Source organism: Diabrotica virgifera, chromosome 2, assembly GCF_917563875.1.
Source record: "Diabrotica virgifera virgifera chromosome 2, PGI_DIABVI_V3a".
NCBI classification, from domain to species: Eukaryota; Metazoa; Arthropoda; class Insecta; order Coleoptera; family Chrysomelidae; genus Diabrotica; species Diabrotica virgifera.
In genome coordinates this window covers 14,431,127-14,452,145 of record NC_065444.1, presented here as the reverse complement: position 1 = coordinate 14,452,145, position 21,019 = coordinate 14,431,127, and the positions used below count along the sequence as shown (strand labels likewise).

Sequence of the window (21,019 nt, the reverse complement as noted above, 5' to 3'; positions counted from 1 at the left end):
GTTGTTCTGAAGCTAAATATAATATTTATGAAAAAACAAAAGATGTAGATCTTTGAAACACACTCAGTGATCAAAAGATCCACAGGTACTGGTTTAACGACCACTCGTACGAAATCAAACAAATGAAATAGAGAATGTGGAAAAATCCCCTTACGAATAACTCACACATCCACTATTTGTGGCTGGGAAAAATTTTTCGAATAGAATCAAAGATTTAAACACCAGTTCTTAGAAATGTGTTTCGCCCTCTTCAACCTCCGTGGGCTCATCGGTAAAGATGAGAGGTTGAATATCTTTAGACACATTCCATCAAAAAACAACATCCGAGACATAGACATAACAGGAGCGTAAATCTACGCCCAACCTGAAAATGACAGTCTCAAGTTTTAATTCCCTAATTACTTTAGAGTAAGTAAGATAATGTTTATGAAAAAACAAAAGATGTAGATCTTTGAAACACACTCAGTGATCAAAAGATCCACAGGTACTGGTTTAACGACCACTCGTACGAAATCAAACAAATGAAATAGAGAATGTGGAAAAATCCCCTTACGAATAACTCACACATCCACTATTTGTGGCTGGGAAAAATTTTTCGAATAGAATCAAAGATTCAAACACCAGTTCTTAGAAATGTGTTTCGCCCTCTTCAACCTCCGTGGGCTTATCGGTAAAGATGAGAGGTTGAATATCTTTAGACACATTCCATCAAAAAACAACATCCGAGACATAGACATAACAGGAGCGTAAATCTACGCCCAACCTGAAAATGACAGTCTCAAGTTTTAATTCCCTAATTACTTTAGAGTAAGTAAGATAATGTTTATGAAAAAACAAAAGATGTAGATCTTTGAAACACACTCAGTGATCAAAAGATCCACAGGTACTGGTTTAACGACCACTCGTACGAAATCAAACAAATGAAATAGAGAATGTGGAAAAATCCCCTTACGAATAACTCACACATCCACTATTTGTGGCTGGGAAAAATTTTTCGAATAGAATCAAAGATTCAAACACCAGTTCTTAGAAATGTGTTTCGCCCTCTTCAACCTCCTTGTTCCCATATAAATAATTAATCTTAAAAATTAGGGTTACAATGGTGAGTTTTAAGTCACTTTTCACACGCTTTGAGAAGTGCCTTAAAACTCACCATTCCTGCCAAAGTACCGATTCCTATACATTTCTTCGGATCCAAGTGCAGTCCTTTCAACAAGTTTAATATTATTTTTTCCAATGCTTCCCCTGCCAGGCCTTGTTCTTTCACTCTTTCTGGATTTTCACTAATTATTTTTAGGTTCTCATAAGCGTCAATGAATTTGACAAAGTCTTCACGAATGTTGTTATTGTGTATGTATCCCAAATTTAGAGAAAGCTATTCCACGTGGGATACGTCAGTCGTTTCATCAAATATTATTTGTTCAATTATTTCTTCACCACAACATGTTATTAATTGATTTTGACTGCTGCTACTAATGCATGTTCCTCAGGAAGATGCTGTGAATAGGTGTTATGTAAGAGTCTTATCTCCTGATGCGATTTTAAATCTTAACACTGTGGTGCTAAGGCAAAACCCAATATGTAAAAAAACGTGATTTTGCAGCAGATGAGTTTAAAAGTTCGCGGTGTTGTTGTAATAGTGGACATATCGAAAACAATTTTATTGTCTACTGGTTACATGGATGCGTTTAGCCATGTAGGGTTTTGTCATCACATTCTTCATCGCTCAATGTACATATTGGCATTAAAAACGAAAAATCGATAATTTTTGACATATCGGGTTTTGCCTTAGTACCACAGCAATTCCCCTCATTCCTAGGTCCAGCATCTTCGTCCAGAAGCATAAGGCCAGCATCACAATGGTCTCTTAGAGGAATATTTTGTCGACCTAAGAACACTATAGGCCCTACTATTGGTCGTAGTCTTTCTTTATTTTTTGTTTCTGTTTAGACCTCTAAGAGTCTATCTGGTTAATGACTGACTTTTGAGGGTTGCTATAACTGTTTAGAAAATCCAGCTCAACCTGAACGCACTCCTTGTGGTATGATGATTTTTCATCGGTTTATATGACTCCGTCTTTGCTCATGAGTTTGGCAAAAGATGTTAAAGGTTTCGTGACAAGGCTTTGGGCTGTCATCCCGTTATTGTGCCCATATTTTTCATTAGAAAGATGAAACGCAATATTTGTAAAACAATTTCTTTTGACTGTGCGAAAATACCAACCAACTCCTTTGTTCTAAGTGCTAGTGACCCAAGTAACGCTTCACTTCTTTTTTATTCTTTGTGTGTATAGAATATGGAAATTTATACGATTTTGATGGCTGTCAAGATCGTTCTAACAATTGGCACTCTGTAAAATTATCAACATTTTGATTTGTACAAAACCCAAAAGTCATTCTTGAAGCTTCTCCGTTACTTCTATTTTTCAATTCTAGTCCAGAAAACGTATTTATCCCTGTTTTGTACATACAGTGCGGTGGAATAAGTGTTGCCCCCCCCCCGTTAACTTGTTTATTTTAAGAATATAAGCAAAACTCTCGGACAGGTCGATTTTTAAACTAACCATAGTATATTATAGCATCAACGTTTCGAACTTTACGCGATCCCTCTTCAGGTGACAGCCATAATTTTGATTTTTTTAAATGGGAAAATACATCATGTGACACCTCATTTAAAAGCTCTTAAAATAATTATTTCAAAAATGTATAATACTTTTTTCCTGTTTGAGAGCGTAGGCACAAAATTTCGGTCGAATTCTTTCTAAATGCAAACATTTTTTTCGAATCCTGAAAAAACTAATGAATATTTTTGAAAAATTTAAACGCGGAATGAAATACTACAGTATTCTTGATGCTCCAAAGTCCCCGAGAACTCCTATAATGTTTATTTTAATATAAGTCACAGTGGTGAAAAAAAGAGAAAATTTAGTGTGATTTTTAATTTCAAATATATCATTCCAAAGAAACTTTTTGTTTATTCTAAGAGACTGTCAGCCCTCGGTAATAATCTAATCTTTCATTCTGCGTTTAAATTTTTCAAAAATAATTATTAGTTTCTTCAGAATTCGAAAAAAATCAATGCGTTTAAAAAGAGTTCGACCGAAATTTTGCGCCTACAATTTCAAAAAGGATTAAAGTATTAAACATTTTTGAAATCAGTATTTCAAAAGCTGTTAAATGAGGTGTCACATGATGTACTTTACCATTTAAAAAAATCAAAATTATGGCTGTCACCTGAAGAGGGATCGCGTAAAGTTCGAAACGTTGATGCTATAATATACTATGGTTAGTTTAAAAATCGACCTGTCCGAGCGTTTTGCTTATATTCTTAAAATAAACAAGTTAACAGGGGGGGGGGCAACACTTATTCCACCGCACTGTATATATCGTCGTCGTGGATGTGAAGAGAGCTAACCCACATTTTCTCAAAAATGAGTAAACTGCAGCATCGCAATCAGAGAGAAAGGTTCCATGTTGTAGTGAAGAGAGCTAAGTGAATATGTTGTTTCATTCAAAATGGAACATTTTCAAAACATGGAACCTTTCTTTCTGATTGCGATGCTGTAGTTAACACATTTTTGAGAAAATGTGGTTTAGCTCTCTTTACATCCACGATGACGATATGTGTTTGAAATAAAAAACATTTGAACGGCAAATATATAAATTTATATTATTCTAAATTCTCGGAGGGGGCCATGGCCCCCATGGCCCCCTCCCTGGATCCGCCCTTGGGTGTCATCTAGGTTGTAATAAGTATTTCAGAAATATTTACCAATTGGACAATTCGATGCAAATATCAGGTTCGAATTGTTTTCTAATGCCCTGTGTCCGTTTTTTCTCGATCGACGATGATAAATAAATGTTTGAAGTCGTGGAGTAAAAATATGGTTTTATTGACAGCTACTGATTATTACTAGTTTACTGATACTATTACTAGTATTACTGATTATTACTGGTTAGGTAACTTTCTATAATAGACTGCGCTCAAAAGAGCTCAAATCCCCAATTTGTACTTTCACAAATAATGTATACATCTGCACAGAGGTTAATGCATCTATCATACTAACAACTTTGAACTCTTAGCTTAAAATACAATTTAATCGAGGACATGATTGCAACACTTGGGAAGTTCAATTAGAAAATATATTATTTCGCAATTCATTGAGTTTGCAGGTTAAATGGACTCTAATTATTAAAATATTACTAGATATGTTTCAATTATACACGGTGAAACTATAAAAATTAAGGAAGTTAAGAATAATGCGAGATTACAAATTAAGGGATTAATTTGTGATTAAACACCAATAATTGATATATCCCCTCATACTCTAGTTTTCAAAAAACTAAGGAAATTTGTTTCTAACATTTCTATTTTTATTTTTTATAGCCCCCTTTTGGGAATGCCACTTTCTGATTTTAGTTTTCTTGCTTTGAAAGTTGTTTTTAATCATACCATCTAGTCATATTTATTATTGGATTTGTGGTGCCCTAAATAATATTGGTTCATATCTGTAACACGTAAAAGCTAAGATCTTGAATGAAAAACAACCAAAAAGCAGTTTGAATTTTGAAGTCTTATTAAATAAGTATGTATTGCTTATAAACAGATACTCATTTATATCAAACAATTTTTGGAATATGTAAATGAAATAGGAAAAAATTAAAATCGATTTGTCCTTTGTTGACAACAGGTATATGTCTTCCTAGTATTGATTGCATTACTGTTTTTTGTATTACTGAATTGCAAACACATGTATTGGACTATCTCGTTATCAAAATACATACAAATATTTAAGTTTTCTTTAACCACATTAATATTTTACATTAAAAAACGTTCCAAAAAACAATTTTTGGTATTAACTCTTTTCAAATGACCTCTTTACCTTAAACAATTTATAACACACAACAATTCAACTACACAACACTCTCATAAACACTATCAACAAGATTTAACAGTCACAACCTATGATTTAATTGTTTATCACTCGAAAACAATGTCTTTATTGTATTTTGATCGGGCGGGGTTGTTTTCTTACAATAATTGATAAAATCGCACGCGGAAGAAAACGCGATTCAGCGCCCTCTGGAGGGGAGCTTTTCACTACGTGGTTTCTCTGAGCTGTCCTATTGATTTTTCTAACGTGGGGTAATGTAGCGTGTGCGATATTTGCCGGCGATTTCTTTTGATTTAGAGGATTTGCGTGGTTTGTTTTGTCAATAAATTGTGGGATAAACTAAAAATAGTTGGGGTTGGTATTTTCTTTTCGCATGGCATTGAAATTTTGGTAATAATACCACGTAGTCTAATAAAATTACTAATTTTAAATTCGCTTAACAATTTTCCTAAGAATTCTTCTCAAAAGAATTAGAAATTAGAAGCAAATGCGAAGACCTTGAAGGTATCCTATTTGTTTTTAGAAATGCTATGATAACCAGAGAGGCACTTTTTGCGCCAAACATCATATTACCAAAATGCCGTGATCAAACAAAAGTTGTTTTTGCATGTTTCGTGGATTTCGAAAAGGCATTCGATAAAGTACAGCATGTAAAAATTAATGCAGATACTAAAAAATATAGGAAGATATATATGACAAAAATATTCGTGTCACTAACTTTTGTCTCCAAATTTGGGCTCCTCTTCTCACTAATTCAGTTACTGTTAAATGTTTATCGGACCTACGATACTCTCTCATAAAATTCAAGGAAGGATTGCGAAACATTTTCTATAAGACTCCTCTGGCGGGACTTTGTTTTCTATGGGAATTATCATGACTTTTTGAATGTTTTAATGGAGCCCAAGTTAAAAAAGTTCACCAAATGAATATATTAACTTCTTCATTTTTGGTTATTTTCTGGTATTTCCGGTTCTAGAGTGATTTGTTCTTCCTCTGCATAGATCTTTTTTAGATATCCAATCCATTTATAGACGCTTAGATGCAAAATCTCGTAACCCACAAATGGGTTTTTGTGCAGGAAAGTAAAAAAAATTCTGCTCATGCGAAAGTCGTTAGACCTAAATGGAGAATTGTTGATTCAATATCAATGTAATATTAATACTTTGATTTAGGTATTCTCTATTTAGGTTTGGCGATTTTCGCATGCAGAGAATATTTAACTGTTCTGTTGTGGAAAAACTTATTTGTGGGTTGCAAGCTTTTGCATCTTAAGCGACGTTACACTTTCTATGTGTTTTGGTTCTATAAGTTCTTTTACCTCCATTCTTTGACCTCTTATAAAGCACTATAATTCCTTTTGCCTAACACAAAAATCATTTTTCATTTATTTCAAACAACCTTGCCAGTGATCATTTTTTATTCCACTTATAATTGCATATATTTCTTGGTTGACATATATTCCAGTTAAGCTTTTTTTCTTTACATTTTTCTTTACATATCTGTCAATAATTGTTCAAATGGAGATTCTGGATAAACAAAATGTTGTGTATATTAGTTTTTATTGTTGTGAGGACAGTGACAAAAAGCAAGTTCATAATTGTAGTGACTTTTTAAATAGTTTTTAAAAGCAACAGGTACCTTCCTTATTGTAAATGTTTCAGTATTGTAATAAAAAATTACAAATTAGGTAAATACCTATTTGGAAAATGTACCTACCTAGCTAGTAGGTAATGCTTTGATTTACATAATTTGATTACCAACAAAAATCTCCATCTAATATATTGCTTTTTTAGTCTATATTTTGTCGTATTTTAATTCCACAAGAATCAAAGTTATTTGATTAAACTAACAGAATAAGCAACTGTCAAAAATTTTTTAAAACGTTTAGTTGCTAGGTATAGCTTTCCACTTCATTCACATGTCTCGGTAGTTAAATTCTGCGTGGGGTGAGTTCAAAATAATCTAAACCTGATAGACGCAGGTTCAATTCCCAATGAAAGTTTTTATTTTTTGTATTTTTTTATACATTTTATGATTGTAAGTAGATTTATTATATTTTTTTTTTTCAGAAAATACGTATTTAGTTAAAATTTTCTCAACAATTATTGTTCAGAAATAATTTATTTGGTTTCATTTTCCAATGTGTTTGCGTGTGTTTTATTCTTTTATTTTTTTAATTTTTCGTATTGTTTTAATAAAAATTTTTGGAAAGTAGTTAATATTAAAATTAGTTTAATATTTAAATAAAATATAAGTAAACTGTTATATTGATTTCGTTGAAATCATATAATAGAAGTATAACTTCTTACGTGCGTACAAAGTACACACACATTATTTTTTTATTTATATTTCTTTCACCAAGAACTTGCTTGGCTAGGGCTAAGTTATTAAACTTAATTTTTGTCCAGCTTTCTTCGACTCAATCGCCTTCTGTGATATATCTATATGTTTCTGCTTCTTTCTGTTATTCTTTTTTGGAATAGACATCCTATGGAGTTATGTAGCCAAATCAGGAGATGCAATATAAATCTCTATTGCCGACTTATTTTTTTGATGCATTGAAGCAATAAGAGTAAAGTCAAGATTTTTCCAAGCTTTCAAAAAACAATGACCAATGTCTTTCAGATATATTTAATTTTAGTTATATAATTTTAGTTACCATACCTATATCGAATAAATATTAGTGTAAATGAGTTACTTACTTTAGCAGCAAGAGAGAAACACATTAGACCTTCAACACTCTGAAAAAAGTTTCTACAGTTAAAAGCACTATTTTGTTCAGAAGAATACCCAATACCATAAGCCATAACCTATCCACAAAACAAACAAAATTTGTTAGACCAACCCTGTTGCAGTTAACTTTAGGTAATACTGGTTGCATAAAAAATAGGTGCAATAAAACAATATTAAATCTAACCAGTTTGTAAAGAAAATAATATACAAATTCTATATTTTAGTAAAGTTTAATACCTAATATAAGATTTGCAATATTTTTGAATAACACTACTTACAGCAGTGATGTGGGTACAACGGGTACAACTCTCTCCCACATCACTGACACTGGGCCGGTTGTTCGAACGCTAATCAACAATGATCATTATTAAATATTTAATTACTTTCACCAAAACTGTCAATGTCAACTTTGTTTGGGTTGCTGAAAACATAGAGTTATATATTAGCATAGAGAGAGTGTCATTCAAAGCAAAGTGACGACACCATCTTTTTTATTTGGATTAGTGCTGTTTCACTCTTACGCATAGTAAAGCTGCTACAGTTGTCCTCCTCTTCCGTGCCTATATTCACACTAAATGTCATCATAGATTTTCGATACAATGTGTTAGAAAGAGATGCAGCAAACCAGTCCATGAGATCTTGTCGTCAGGGAGCGCGGAAGGTAGGCTCCCTCTATGTTAATATATACCTCTATGGCTGAAAACATAATTATTTACAATTATGAGATTTATTATTAATTATGTTAATAATTATTGTTATTTTAATTGATTATAGTCTCAGAATTGTAATTAATTATGTTTTAACAATTGACATTGACAGTAATTAATTATTTGATAATGATCATTGTTGATTAGCGTTCGAACAACCGGCCCTAAATGTTCTGTTGAGGCAAATAATCTGGGTTACTAATGATTATGCAGCCAGATATACATAATGTTCTATGATTTTCTATGATCCTTACTTTATACTTTCTTGACGATGTTTCCTGTAGACAGCATGCAATTTATTTCCGTTTCAATGGTTTAATTTTCACTTATCTAAGTATATGCAGTTTTCTTTGTTTTATTTAAATAAAAAATCACACATTTTATTTAATCCTTTGTATTTATTCTTAAAGTAATGCTTATAAAAACTTATGTACACCGAATATTATATACAATTGATACTGATTTTAATCTACAAAGATATCGTCGAAAGGTACTATAAATATAGACTTGAAAACTGTTACTACAATACTACTGACTATTGATATATTTGTTTCCTTTGAAATGTCATCTACTTCTTTAGAATTCTCATTGAGCACGTTGTTAAAGATGTCCTCTAAAATAAAAATCAAATATGTATTAGAAATATTTATCGACTTTTTGCTAGTAAGTTATTAGGTCTGGATCCCGCGCATGAAAAAAAAGTTGATTAATAGCAAGCTGAAAATTTGTTAATAGCTAAAGGGTGTCCAATCGGACAAACTTTGATATATGGCAACACTGGAACAGGGACAGTTATAATTGTGGAACAGGTTAAAAATTTGGAACGGTCAGACCACGAAAACGGCACATGTATTTTGTCCGACAGAACAGACTTAAACTCTCCGAACAGAGATTAAACTCTCATGCAAAAATCGTACTGTTATTTATCACCAAATGGGCGTTTTAATCACTGGCGGATCCAGGGGGGTGTCACGGGGGTCATGACCCCCCCCCATAATTGTAAACCCACGTATCCTAGGGTTCGTAAGACTAAGTGACCTTGCATCAGAAGAGAAAGGTAACTAAATCACCCTCAAGACCCATGACCCCCCCCAAACAAAATTTCTGGATCCGCCACTGGTTTTAATGAGTGGAACATGTAGAATATGTCAAATGACAGGAATTATGACAGGTGATAAATAGCTTAAGATTCAGATTGATTTACATTAAATATCAATTAACTTTTCATTATAAATTTAGGAAACATTAGAAAAATAGAAACAAATTAAAAAAAACTGAATATTCGCATTCACATCCGCATTCGCGAATGTCGGTAGCAGATATTCGCATTCGCATTCGTATTCGCGAATGTTCAAAAATGACATTCGTTACATCACTAGTAAATATAATATAAAAAGTGAAAATTCTATGTATGTTATATATGTTGCATTGAGGATATTGTAATTCTATGCATTTTAACGAGCCTTCCATTTGGTTTTACTTAAATGAAAAAATTGCAATACCAACAATGCCCATACGAATAATTGAATTAGTCTGCAGAATAAAGAATAACCTTGTAAGCGCCACATGGTTTGTTTTTGAGAAGTCAAAGAAAAAGTTTTAATATTGTGATAATGGTGTGTTTATACATTTTAAGTGTTAGTGATACAGTTTTTAAATACAAAATACAAACTGTATTACTCACCTTTAAAATGTATAAACTCAACATTATCACAATATTAAAACTTTTTCTTTGACTTCTCAAAAACAAACCATGTGGCGCTTACAACGTTATTCGGCGGGCCCATTTAATTATTGTGTATTTCTAAAACCAAAAAATGAAAAATAAATCTAAAAAACGACGCAAAATCGACGTAAAATCTACGTTTTTCATATCACGTATTTAAAAGGTGATAAAAATGACGTGATTTATGGTGGGACATATTCACGTGATTTTCGAAGTCTAAACAACGTGATAAAATGACGTGGTTTGGTGATAATTATGACGTTTTTTCAACGTTCTGTAGACGTTATTTGGTTGCCTGGGGAACGAACATATAAAACACGCTGTATTTTCCTGTCACCGTGTCACACAAAAAATGGGCCAGCGCAAGTACATGTAATAATTATTGTTACATGTACTTGCACTGGACAATTTTCTTTGTGACACGGTGACAGGAAAATACAGAGTGTTTTATATGTTCGTTCATGGGTATTCTTTCATTTTTCCGACTGTATGTTTCAGTTATACAGTTATCAACAGGACACAAATCTCACTATTTTTTTTCAATCGTAATCTCTTTCTTAAAAAAAGTGTCAGTAGACAAGGAGAGGGCAATCGACTCCATTGACCCCCCTTGGATCCGCGCCTGCTTTTGTATGTACTTAACTAACCTTATCTTAATCTGACAATTTCGAGTTTTTTTATGGATAGATTTTTTTTCGGGCTCCTCTTAACGAACTCCCCTGTGTAGAGCCAATATATGGTAGAGGTACATCTGCAGGGTACCAGGTTTCTCCCCATATGATAATCTGACGCGCTCGAGTAACTGCAAAAATCCCCGCTTGGGCTCCCCTACCATTACAACATGAGATAAATATATACCTACAACACAATGAGAAGTCCTAGATCCAAAAATCTAAAGACTTCTATCGTTGAAACCAACATTGTGGTGGGAACCCAAATCCATGCTTTCTACAATTTACAAAGCAAACGACGATAAAAAGCAGACAAAAGGGACTCTACAATATGCAGTAACCTGCAGTCAATTAATCTGGGTAAAATTCCATCGAATGTTGATTCCATGTACTCACAATGTGAGTAATTAAACTAAGAGAAAATTAGAGACAGTTTAAGAAAACAAACTTTCTCCCTAAGTAAAATTATACAATTAATTCGCTTTTAGACGCTGTAACGACATCTGTTAACACAATGAGAAAGCATAGTGCAGAAAATTTACAGACTTCTATTATATCGTTGGGACCAACTTTGTGATGACAACCTAAAACCGTGCTGTCTGCAATTTACGAAGCAAACGGATAATAAATAAAGCAAGCAAAAATACAAAAATATATACAGGGTGGGCCAAAGAAAAGAGTCCACCTCGATATTTAGTAGTAGTTATTAGATTTTAAGGAAATGCCGAAACAGGTCGATTTTTATTTTTAAATTACAATTTTTTGATATGTATTTCTTACTAGTGACGTCATCTATCTGGGCGTGATGACGTAATCGATGATTTTTTTAATGGAAATAGTGGTCGTGTGGAAGCTCAGTTGAAAGGGTATTCAGTTCTCTATTCAGTAATATAAACAATAATATCAGTATGTAGGTACACACGGTGGCCAAAAAAATATTTTTTGAATTAAATTAATTGACGCAAAAAGAAGAATATATGTAATTTATTTAACTCAAAATACATTCTATTGCTGTTAGAGTTTATTTGGCAAATAAACATTACTTTTCGCTTCAATTAAATGTTTAAACTGTCAAGAGGTAGGTGGGAGGCTGTTTGTGATTTAATTTAAGCGAAAAAAAATGTTTATCTGTGAAATAAACATTTTTTTTTCTATTTTCTGATAGCAGTACAATGTATCTTGAGTTAAATAAATTACATACATTCTTCTTTTTGCTTCAATTAATTTAATTTAAAAAATATTTTTTGGTCACCCTATATAAATAATATTATTATTAAAAAAAGACTAAGTTTTCAATCTAACAGCACATAAAACAATATTAAGAATATTACTCTACATCCCACCAGATTGAAAACAATGGGAACCTTCTCTGGTTACACCTCCGAGGCTTCTAAAATTTGCAAGCCATAACGGATGCTGAGACTAAAGAAGGTGAGGGAATTTCACAATTTATAATTCACGTCCCATCTGATCAGCGCGGTAAAGTTCCAACGAGAATGGTTCCCTCCGTACTCCAATCAGAGTAAACATGTAAATCAAAAATGAATAACCATTTTCAATTTCGTTCAACACGAAACTACAGCCGCATCATATTCTGGTTCAATCAGAGAGTGCAGCAAGCACCTCTACCGGTTTCGAAACTTATTAGTCTCTCATCAGGAGGCACATATGCTGCTCTCTCTGACTCAACCAGGACAAACCCCGGCGTGCAGTGACGGATTGCAACGAACGAAATGGCAGGGATGCCCTAGCGGCAACTGCTAGCAACAGACTAAGTTTTCAATCTAATAGCACATAAAACAATATTAAAAATATTACTCCACATCCCACCAGATTGAAAACAATATCATTTTTTAATAATATTATTGTTTATACTACCGAATAGAGCATTGAACACCCTTTCAAATGAGCTACCACATGACCCCTATTCCCATTTAAAAAAATCATCGATTACGTTATCACGCTCTAATGGATGACGTCACTAGCATGAAATATAATATTATCAAAAAATTGTTTAAAAATAAAAATCGACCTGTTTCGGCATTTCTTTAAAATCTAATAACTTCTGCCAAATATCGAGGTGGACTCTTTTCTTTGGCTCACCCTGTATAATTTTCCTTCTTACTTACCTAAAACTTTATTTCCCCCAAAGAGATTTCCCAAATAATAATGAGTTTTATCATCGTTTAGGTCCAAATGGGATTTGAGTGTGTCTGGATCTACATACCGCTTTCCATCCTTTTTGGTGATTAATTTGTAATCTACCGTACATATTGCCGAGGTATTTTCTGAAATGTTATAAAAAAGTTAAATAAATAAAAGTAAAAAATTATAAAAAATCAATGGGAAAATCCCTGTAGCTGGCTGTATACCATAGTTAAAAAACTAATACAGTCCAAATAGATTAAAGCATAACGTTTTCGATCGGATTCAGATCATCCTCAGTGCATTCCGTTAAGTACATGAAAGTGATGACACACTAATGAAAGTGATGACATCAAAACATATTAGTTTACATAATTACATTTTTGCAGAAACTAAAATGACCCTAAATCGATGGTAATGGATTCTATTCTAATACTTAAAGAGCAACATGGTTCCTTGCTCGACTGGAACACGTGGTTCTTGTCAGTTCAAAAGATATAGACCAACTAAAATAATTATGTAATTATTGTATACCGGGTGATTGATTAGTAGGGTAAAGCTCAATAGCTCCGCTATAGTAATAGATAGCAATAAAAGTTAATAACAAAAATTTTAGCCACCTTTGAGCTTCACATTACAAATTAGTTAGAATGTTACAGGGTGTTCGATAACACAGTGGCAGACCAAACTTATGTTTTTTTAAATGGAATACCCTATATATTATTTTAAATTCGAAATCCTGTTAACTTCTCCATCACAAAAATATAAAGGTTTGTTATGTTATACAGGGTATTTACAAAGTTATAACCAATTTTATATGAAAATCGTAACAAATTCAACTCCCTGTATAAATAAAAATAAGCAAAACAACAATGGTTTATTAATGCCATATTTTTTAACGTATTGTCAAAATTGATATTGCTAATTTTCTTTATATCAAATACAGAGTGAGTCAAAACGCAAGTACATTATTTTCTCATTAATTTTAAATGGAACACCCTGTATTTTATATCACTATTGAAAAGTACCATTACCGTAATTTAATTTTTAGATAACATTCCTTATGTCTATATTTATTAGTTTTCGAGATATTTTCATTTTTCAATGGACCAGTAGCGTGGCCACCCAAATCACCAGAATTTAATAAACTGGACTGATTTTTTTGGGGTTACGTTAATAATGAAGTTTATAAAATACCTCCAACAACAAGGGATAAGATGAAAAATAGAATTCAAAGTGTATTTCGATGTGTTAATACTTTACAAATGCTCCGTAGAGTAAGTAGCTCATTCAATGATCGTTTTTAGGAGTACATAAATGTGTTAGGAGATAATTTTGAACACCTTATGTAATTAAATATAAAAAATATTTTATTAAAAGTAGTTTCTAATTGTTTCAAACATATTTTTTTGCAAAATGTATTACTGATAAATTATGTTTCGTTCTTTATTTGTTACATTGTTACATTTACATACAAAAGTAGTGTTTAATTGTCTTCACAAAATATTGTATTTTGTGTTTGTGTATTTTTTTGTAAAATTTATTACTAATTTTCTTTGTTTATTTGTTGCATTTACATAAAAAAATAGTTTTTAATTGTTTCAAAAATGTTGCATGTAGTGGTTGTGTTTTTGTTTGTAAAATGTATTACTAATAAATTATTTTCATTTCTTTATTTGCTACAGTGTTACATTGATTACCGGATTGATAATCGGTAATCTTCAATTGTCAATTCAGTCATGGCTTACTTAAAATTTAGATAAATTTAAAAACCTAAAATAATTTGCTCTGAAAAATGAAAATATCTCGAAAAGTAATAACTTTTGGCATAGGGAATGTTATATAAAAATTAAAGTACGTTAATGTTACTTTTCAATAATGATATAAAATACAGGATGTTCCATTTAACATTACTGAGAAAATAATGTACTTGCGTTTTGACTCACCCTGTATTTGATATAAAGAAAATTAGCAATATCAATAATTCTTAAAAATTTTGACAATAAATAAAAAAATATGGCATTAATAAACCATTGCTGTTGTGCTTATTCTTATTTATACAGGGAGTTGAACTTGTTACGATTTTCATACAAAATTGGTTATAACTTTGTAAATACCCTGTATAACATTACAAACCTTTATATTTTTGTGATGGAGAAGTTAACAGGATTTCGAATATAAAATAAAATATAGGGTGTTCTATTTAAAAAAAACATAAGTTAGGTCTGCCACTGTGTTATCGAACACCCTGTAACATTCTAACTAATTTTGTAAGATGAAGCTTAAAGATGGCTAAAATTTTTGTTATTAACTTTTATTGCTATGAATTACTATAACGGATCTACGGAGCTTTACCCAACTAATCAATCACCCTGTATAGTTTCTATAGGGTATCTTGCCAACATATCTTCTACTTTAAATGTCATTTTTATATGAAATTAGTCACAGTATGGTTGCAATGAAAATTACATATTTTACCTAAAAATAATTAACGTTTCGATTTCCACTCCGTAAATGGTTATCAAAAGAAAATTAATAGAAATTTGTTGAAAAGGTGTGTACAACCACCAATTGTTGTTATTAGTGTCAATATGGAGAGGTCAATATATCCCTTAGAGACAGATTTTCAAATAAAATAGAAGAAAGACTGGTATTACGGACGCAGTTCAAAGAAGACAAATTACCAGTGGCGAAGCGTGACTTTTTCTGAAGTGTTACCAAAACCAGATGCAAAAAGCTTATCTAAAAACAATGAAGATATGGATAAATGTATATATAGCTTCAATAATATCATATTGTATATCACTTGAAACTCTCGAAAAAACAAATGTTTCTAGATGTTAGCAAAATTTTTGATCTTTTTTGGCAATTAATGTTAATTCCCTGTAATTGCCTCGATTGTAAGAGTCGTCGCCCTCAAAATGACCAAGAAACGCTAGTTCTTGTTTGCTTTGGCCCAAAAACATACGGTATCTATTATAAGTGTGCTAAGGATATACCTGTCTATCTTTTTTAACAAACTCATTATATTTAGCAGTATTTGCTTTAAAAGCTTGGTTAAGAGAACTTTCGATTCTTGTTTTGCCAAACTGAATCAAACTGTACCCTTTTTTAACTAACACTATTTAAATCGTGAACCTGGTCCACCCATTTTTCTGTAGAAACCAGAAGACATGGCCAACAATACAGTCTATTTTTCTTGCAACCATATAACAAAGGATTTTCACTGTACCAACTAAATTTAAAATATCGAACTACTTTTTTTATTTCTTTTTAAATTGTTTAAAATAGGTCTTCCATTTTCAATAATCTCATTTTTTTCTTCAAAGGAGAATTACTTTTCAAATAGTTGATCGATTACGCAGTGACACTCATCCATGGTTAACTGCACGCACACTTTTTATAGGTACTGTAACCAATTTTAAATCTGGTAACAGGGCTACTGATATACACAGCGCGCTAACGCCGTCGCTTCTTCAAAATTTTCAGTCACTAGACGGTCCCGAGCGCCAGCGCGGGTATAGCCATTGTAACCAGAAATGAGAGTGGTAACAGATTATAATAATATAACCTTATATTGAAGTGGCTCAAGAGCTATCTTACGCAAAGATCGCAAATTGTCAGGGTTAATCATCACTATTCTCATACCATCTCTGTTACCTCAGGTGTATCACAAGGATCACACTTGGGACCTCTGTTGTTTAATATATTTATCAATGATCTAATACCCTGTTTCCAAGTAAGTGAAACTTTGTTATTCGCTGATGATTTAAAATGTTTTAAAATAATTACATGTGAGGCTGATTCACTTAGTCTACAAGGTGATATTGATCGTCTATCTAACTGGTGTATGCAAAATGGTATGTGTTTGAATGCATCCAAATGCCATATTCTTCGTTTTCATCGAACTCATCATCCAATCATCTTCGAATATAGTATAAATAACCTTACATTCTGCCTCTGAAACTAGGGATCTAGGTGTGATCCTTGACTCCGCCCTTAGCTATAAATCACACATTTCCAGTTCAATACAGAAGTCTATGAAGATGCTTGGCTTTATAAAAAGAACCACCAGAGACTTTACAAACATCTCAGCTATTAAATCACTTTATTTCTCCCTGGTTAGATCTCATTTCGATTACTGTTCCACAATTTGGTCCCCCTATTACTTTACTCATAAACTGAAACTTGAAGCTGTCCAACACAATTTTCTGAGATATACTGCTACTAAGATGCATGTATACTATGACTATTCTGTATTAGAGCGCATACTGAACTTACCTCCTCTTGAGGTACGCAGAAAACAAAGAGACTTAATAATTTTATTTAAAATTATCAACGGGCTGTGTAACTGCCCCGAGCTTATCTCCAAAATATCTCTATTTGTCCCCAGTCGTTCGACTAGGCAGGTGCAAACCTTTTATGTCTCTTTTCATAGATTCAATTATTCTTAAAACACATTTATTCCTAGAGCTCTTCGATTAGCTAACTCATTTAATAACCTCGAATTTTTTAATATATCAGTTTCCCGCTTTAAAAACCATATTTCTTCCCTAACTTTTTAACTTTTTAATATTTTCGGCCAGAGCTTTTGTATTGTGATTAGTGTTACATGCCATGTATGTATTCGATAACTCAAAACCGTTATACCTTGGAACATTTCTGAATTGATTTAGGTGATATCTTTTGTTTGTAATTGTACTGGCCTATATGTTATCTTATTCTTTTTTTTTCTTTTTCTAACTGTACTACTCATATTATTTTCTCTCAAACCACTTTGCTATGTTATATTATGATAATTTATGTTATATAATTGGTTAACATTAATGTTATACAGGGTGTAACGAAAATACAGGTCATAAATTTAATCACATATTTCGGGACCAAAAATAGTTTGATTGAACCTAACTTACCTTAGTACAAATGTGCATATAAAAAAAGTTACAACCCTTTGAAGTTACAAAATGAAAATCGATTTTTTCCAATATATCGAAAACTATTAAAGATTTTTTATTGAAAATGGACATATGGCATTTTTATGACAGTAGCATCTTAAGAAAAAATTATAGTGAAATTTGGACACCCTATAAAAATTTTATGGGGGTTTAGTTCCTTTAAACCCCCCCAAACTTTTGTGTACGTTCCAATTAAATTATTATTGTAGTACTATTACTTAAACCAAATATTTCTAAAACTTTTTTGGCTCTTAGTACTTTTTCGAAAATTCAGTTTTTATCGAGATATTTTGAATATTTGTCAAATCCACCACATATTTGTATATGGTAAAGTACGATTATGGAGACTTGGTAAAAATATGAAAATGTATGATTTACATTTTTAGGTATATTTCGAACCGTATTAAAAAAGAAGCTATATCTCGATAAAAGTTGCCTTCTCGAAAAAATACAAAGAGGCAAAAAAGTTTTAAAAACATTTTGTTTAACTAATGGTATCGAACATAAGCGTAACCAGGATGATCCTAAGGGGGGGGTTACAACTACTGGAAGGTCTCTGAGGGCTATGGTGTTAAGCGTATAGAGCGCAAAGTACATCCCAATGGGGGGGGTTACAACCCCCAAAACCCCCCCCTGGTTACGCCTATGGTATCGAAGTAATAGTTTAATTGGAGCGTGCACAAACATTTGGGGGGTTTAAAAGAACAAAACCCCCATAAAATTTTTATGTAAACATATTAAAAAAGAAGCCCCAACTCGATAAAAACTGCCTTATCGAAAAAATAATAAGAGTCAAAAAAGTTTTAAAAATATTGAATTTAACTAATGGTACCACAATAATAATTTAATTGGAACGTACAGAAAAGTTTGGGGGGGGGGGTTTAAGGGAACAAAACCCCCATAAAATTTTTATGGGGAGCACAAATTTCACTATAATTTTTCTTTAAGATGCTCCTGCCGTAAGAATGCCACATATCCATTTTCAATAAAAAATCTCTAATAGTTTTCGATATATTCGAAAAAATCGATTTTCATTTTGTAATTTCAAAGGGCTATAACTTTTTTTATGTGCATATATGTACTAAGGTAAGTTAGGTTGATTCGAACTATTTTTGGTCCCAGAATATGTGATTTAATTTATGACCTGTATTTTTGTTATACCCTGTATAATTGTGTAATTATGTTATATAATTTAGAACACTGTAAAATTTATATCTGAATAGGGCTTGCCCGTGAATAAATAATAAATAAATAAATAATAAAGTGCAACAAAGTCACATAAACTCACCAATATTTTCGTGTCTACGAGTAATTGGCTATTTACTGAGTTAGGTACTATTATACCACATAATATAATAATATATGTATTTCTTTTGCTAAATGGAATTATTCATCATCACAAAATATTTATTTGCAAGATTTTTAACTGTTACCGATGGTAACTGTGGTTACATGGACGCTTCGCCAGTGCAAATTACAACTCTGAAATGGAACAGGGCGGAACATGTTGCCAGGTTTAAAGAAGGAAGGTGGACTAAGAAAATTTTAGAATGGAGGCCCAGACACAATGCTTATCGTAATCGAGGATGTCTAACAAGATGGTCGGACGACATCAAGCTCATCCAGCACAACTGGATCCAGGGTGCTCAATATCGGATGCACTGGAATTATTTACGGGAGGCCTATGTTCAGCAGTGGACTCATAATGGCTGATGATGATAAGTTGGGAGTTTTTTTTAAATTTTTTATCTTTTAATACCTTTTTATTTGCATAAACATTTAAATATACTGTACTTACATCTCCTAATTGATGCAGGCCCCTCTCCATTAATATCTATGGCGAATAGTTTTCCCACTATTGTATAATCAGCTTCGGTCCTTGTCTCAGGTATGAATACGTCTACTACTATTTGATTATTCTTTATATCGGTTCTAAAAATAATTATGTAACTCAATCAATATAATTAGACCAGTTTTTATTCTACTTATTAGTTATGTCTCTAACACCTCTATTCATGGGCGCCGGTAGCGAGGTGAAAGGGGTGCAATTGCACTCTCAATGCAATTGCAGCTGAAAAAAAGTTCAATTCCCATGTGTCTTCAGCTAACGGTTTATAACCAATGTGCTTTGTGTGTACAAACTTATGAAGCAGAGACTTTGACACTGATGCAAAAATCTGCGAATAAACTCAGAGTTACACAACAAGCCACGGAACGTGCAATGCTGGACGTGAGCCTTCAAGACCACATAACAAACTAACCAATCAGGCAAAGTTCAGGAGTTCAAGACGTCGTCGAAAGAGCTAAAGTTGAACTGGGCAGGCACTTAGCTAGAACACAAGATGGACAGTGGACACGACGAATCATGGAATGGAGGCCCAGAAACTATAAAAGAAGCCGAGGATGACCGACTACATGCACTCAAAAAAATTTAGATCGTAATATTGATTAACAGTGATTATTGAATAGTATTTCGTTGTAACAACAATTTAATTTGTTGGTTCAACGAACTTTTAGATATTGACGAATGTATTTGGTTATTGTCACAATTAGACCTGGATCCCGCGTAAGAAAGAAAAGTTGATTAATAGCAAGCTGAAAATTTGTTAATAGCTTAACGGTGTCTAGTCGGACAAACTTTGATGTACGGGAACACTAAAAAAGGAGAAATTTAAAACTAACTTTTTAACTGTGGAGCATGATAAACGTGTCGTCCTGACAAGTTTATGATTGTGAAAAATAGCAAGTTGTTTTTAAGTTTATTCGATAGCCAACGTTATGTAATATATGAGAAAATGTTTGTCCGACAAAAATGTTGGGCATTTTAACGAGTCCGACACGTAGAACATGTCACATCACAGGAATTATGTTGGTGATGAATAGCAGTCTGATTTTTGCATGAGAGTTTAATGAAAGGTTAAAAAAGCAATTGAAAGTTCTGTCCGACAAAATTAATGGGAAGTTTTCGTAGTCGGACATTCTAAACAGGTAAGATATAGACAAAAATGCTGATGATAAATAGCTTTCCGACAAAGACGAAATTTAATTAAGTAAATTATTCCTTACCAAGAATGACTGTTGTCGGAAAAAATAAGGGGTAGATTTTGTAGTCGGACAATTTAAAAAAATAATTTTTGAAATTTCAATAAGGGGTGATTATTCTATGTCAAAAGTACCTGCAATCAATT

At 32.4% G+C, this 21,019-nt stretch overlaps 2 protein-coding genes across 2 annotated transcripts in view; both read right to left on the bottom strand.

Annotated features, from left to right (window-relative positions):
* The window catches only part of LOC114345508 (uncharacterized), a 285,375-nt gene extending 280,327 nt beyond the window's left edge, over window positions 1-5,048 (bottom strand). The window contains exon 1 of the mRNA XM_028296355.2: window positions 4,883-5,048. The gene's annotated coding sequence lies outside the window, so the exon portion shown is untranslated. The remainder of the gene's footprint in view (window positions 1-4,882) is intronic.
* Window positions 5,049-8,712: 3,664 nt separating this feature from the next.
* Window positions 8,713-21,019, bottom strand: part of LOC114345500 (uncharacterized) — a 35,282-nt gene continuing 22,975 nt past the window's right edge. The window contains exons 4-6 of the mRNA XM_028296322.2: window positions 19,630-19,763; window positions 12,861-13,019; window positions 8,713-8,947 (exon numbers count right to left, since the gene is read on the bottom strand). Of these exons, the coding sequence (XP_028152123.2) occupies window positions 13,018-13,019; window positions 19,630-19,763 (136 nt within the window). The 3' untranslated portion in view covers window positions 8,713-8,947; window positions 12,861-13,017. The remainder of the gene's footprint in view (window positions 8,948-12,860; window positions 13,020-19,629; window positions 19,764-21,019) is intronic.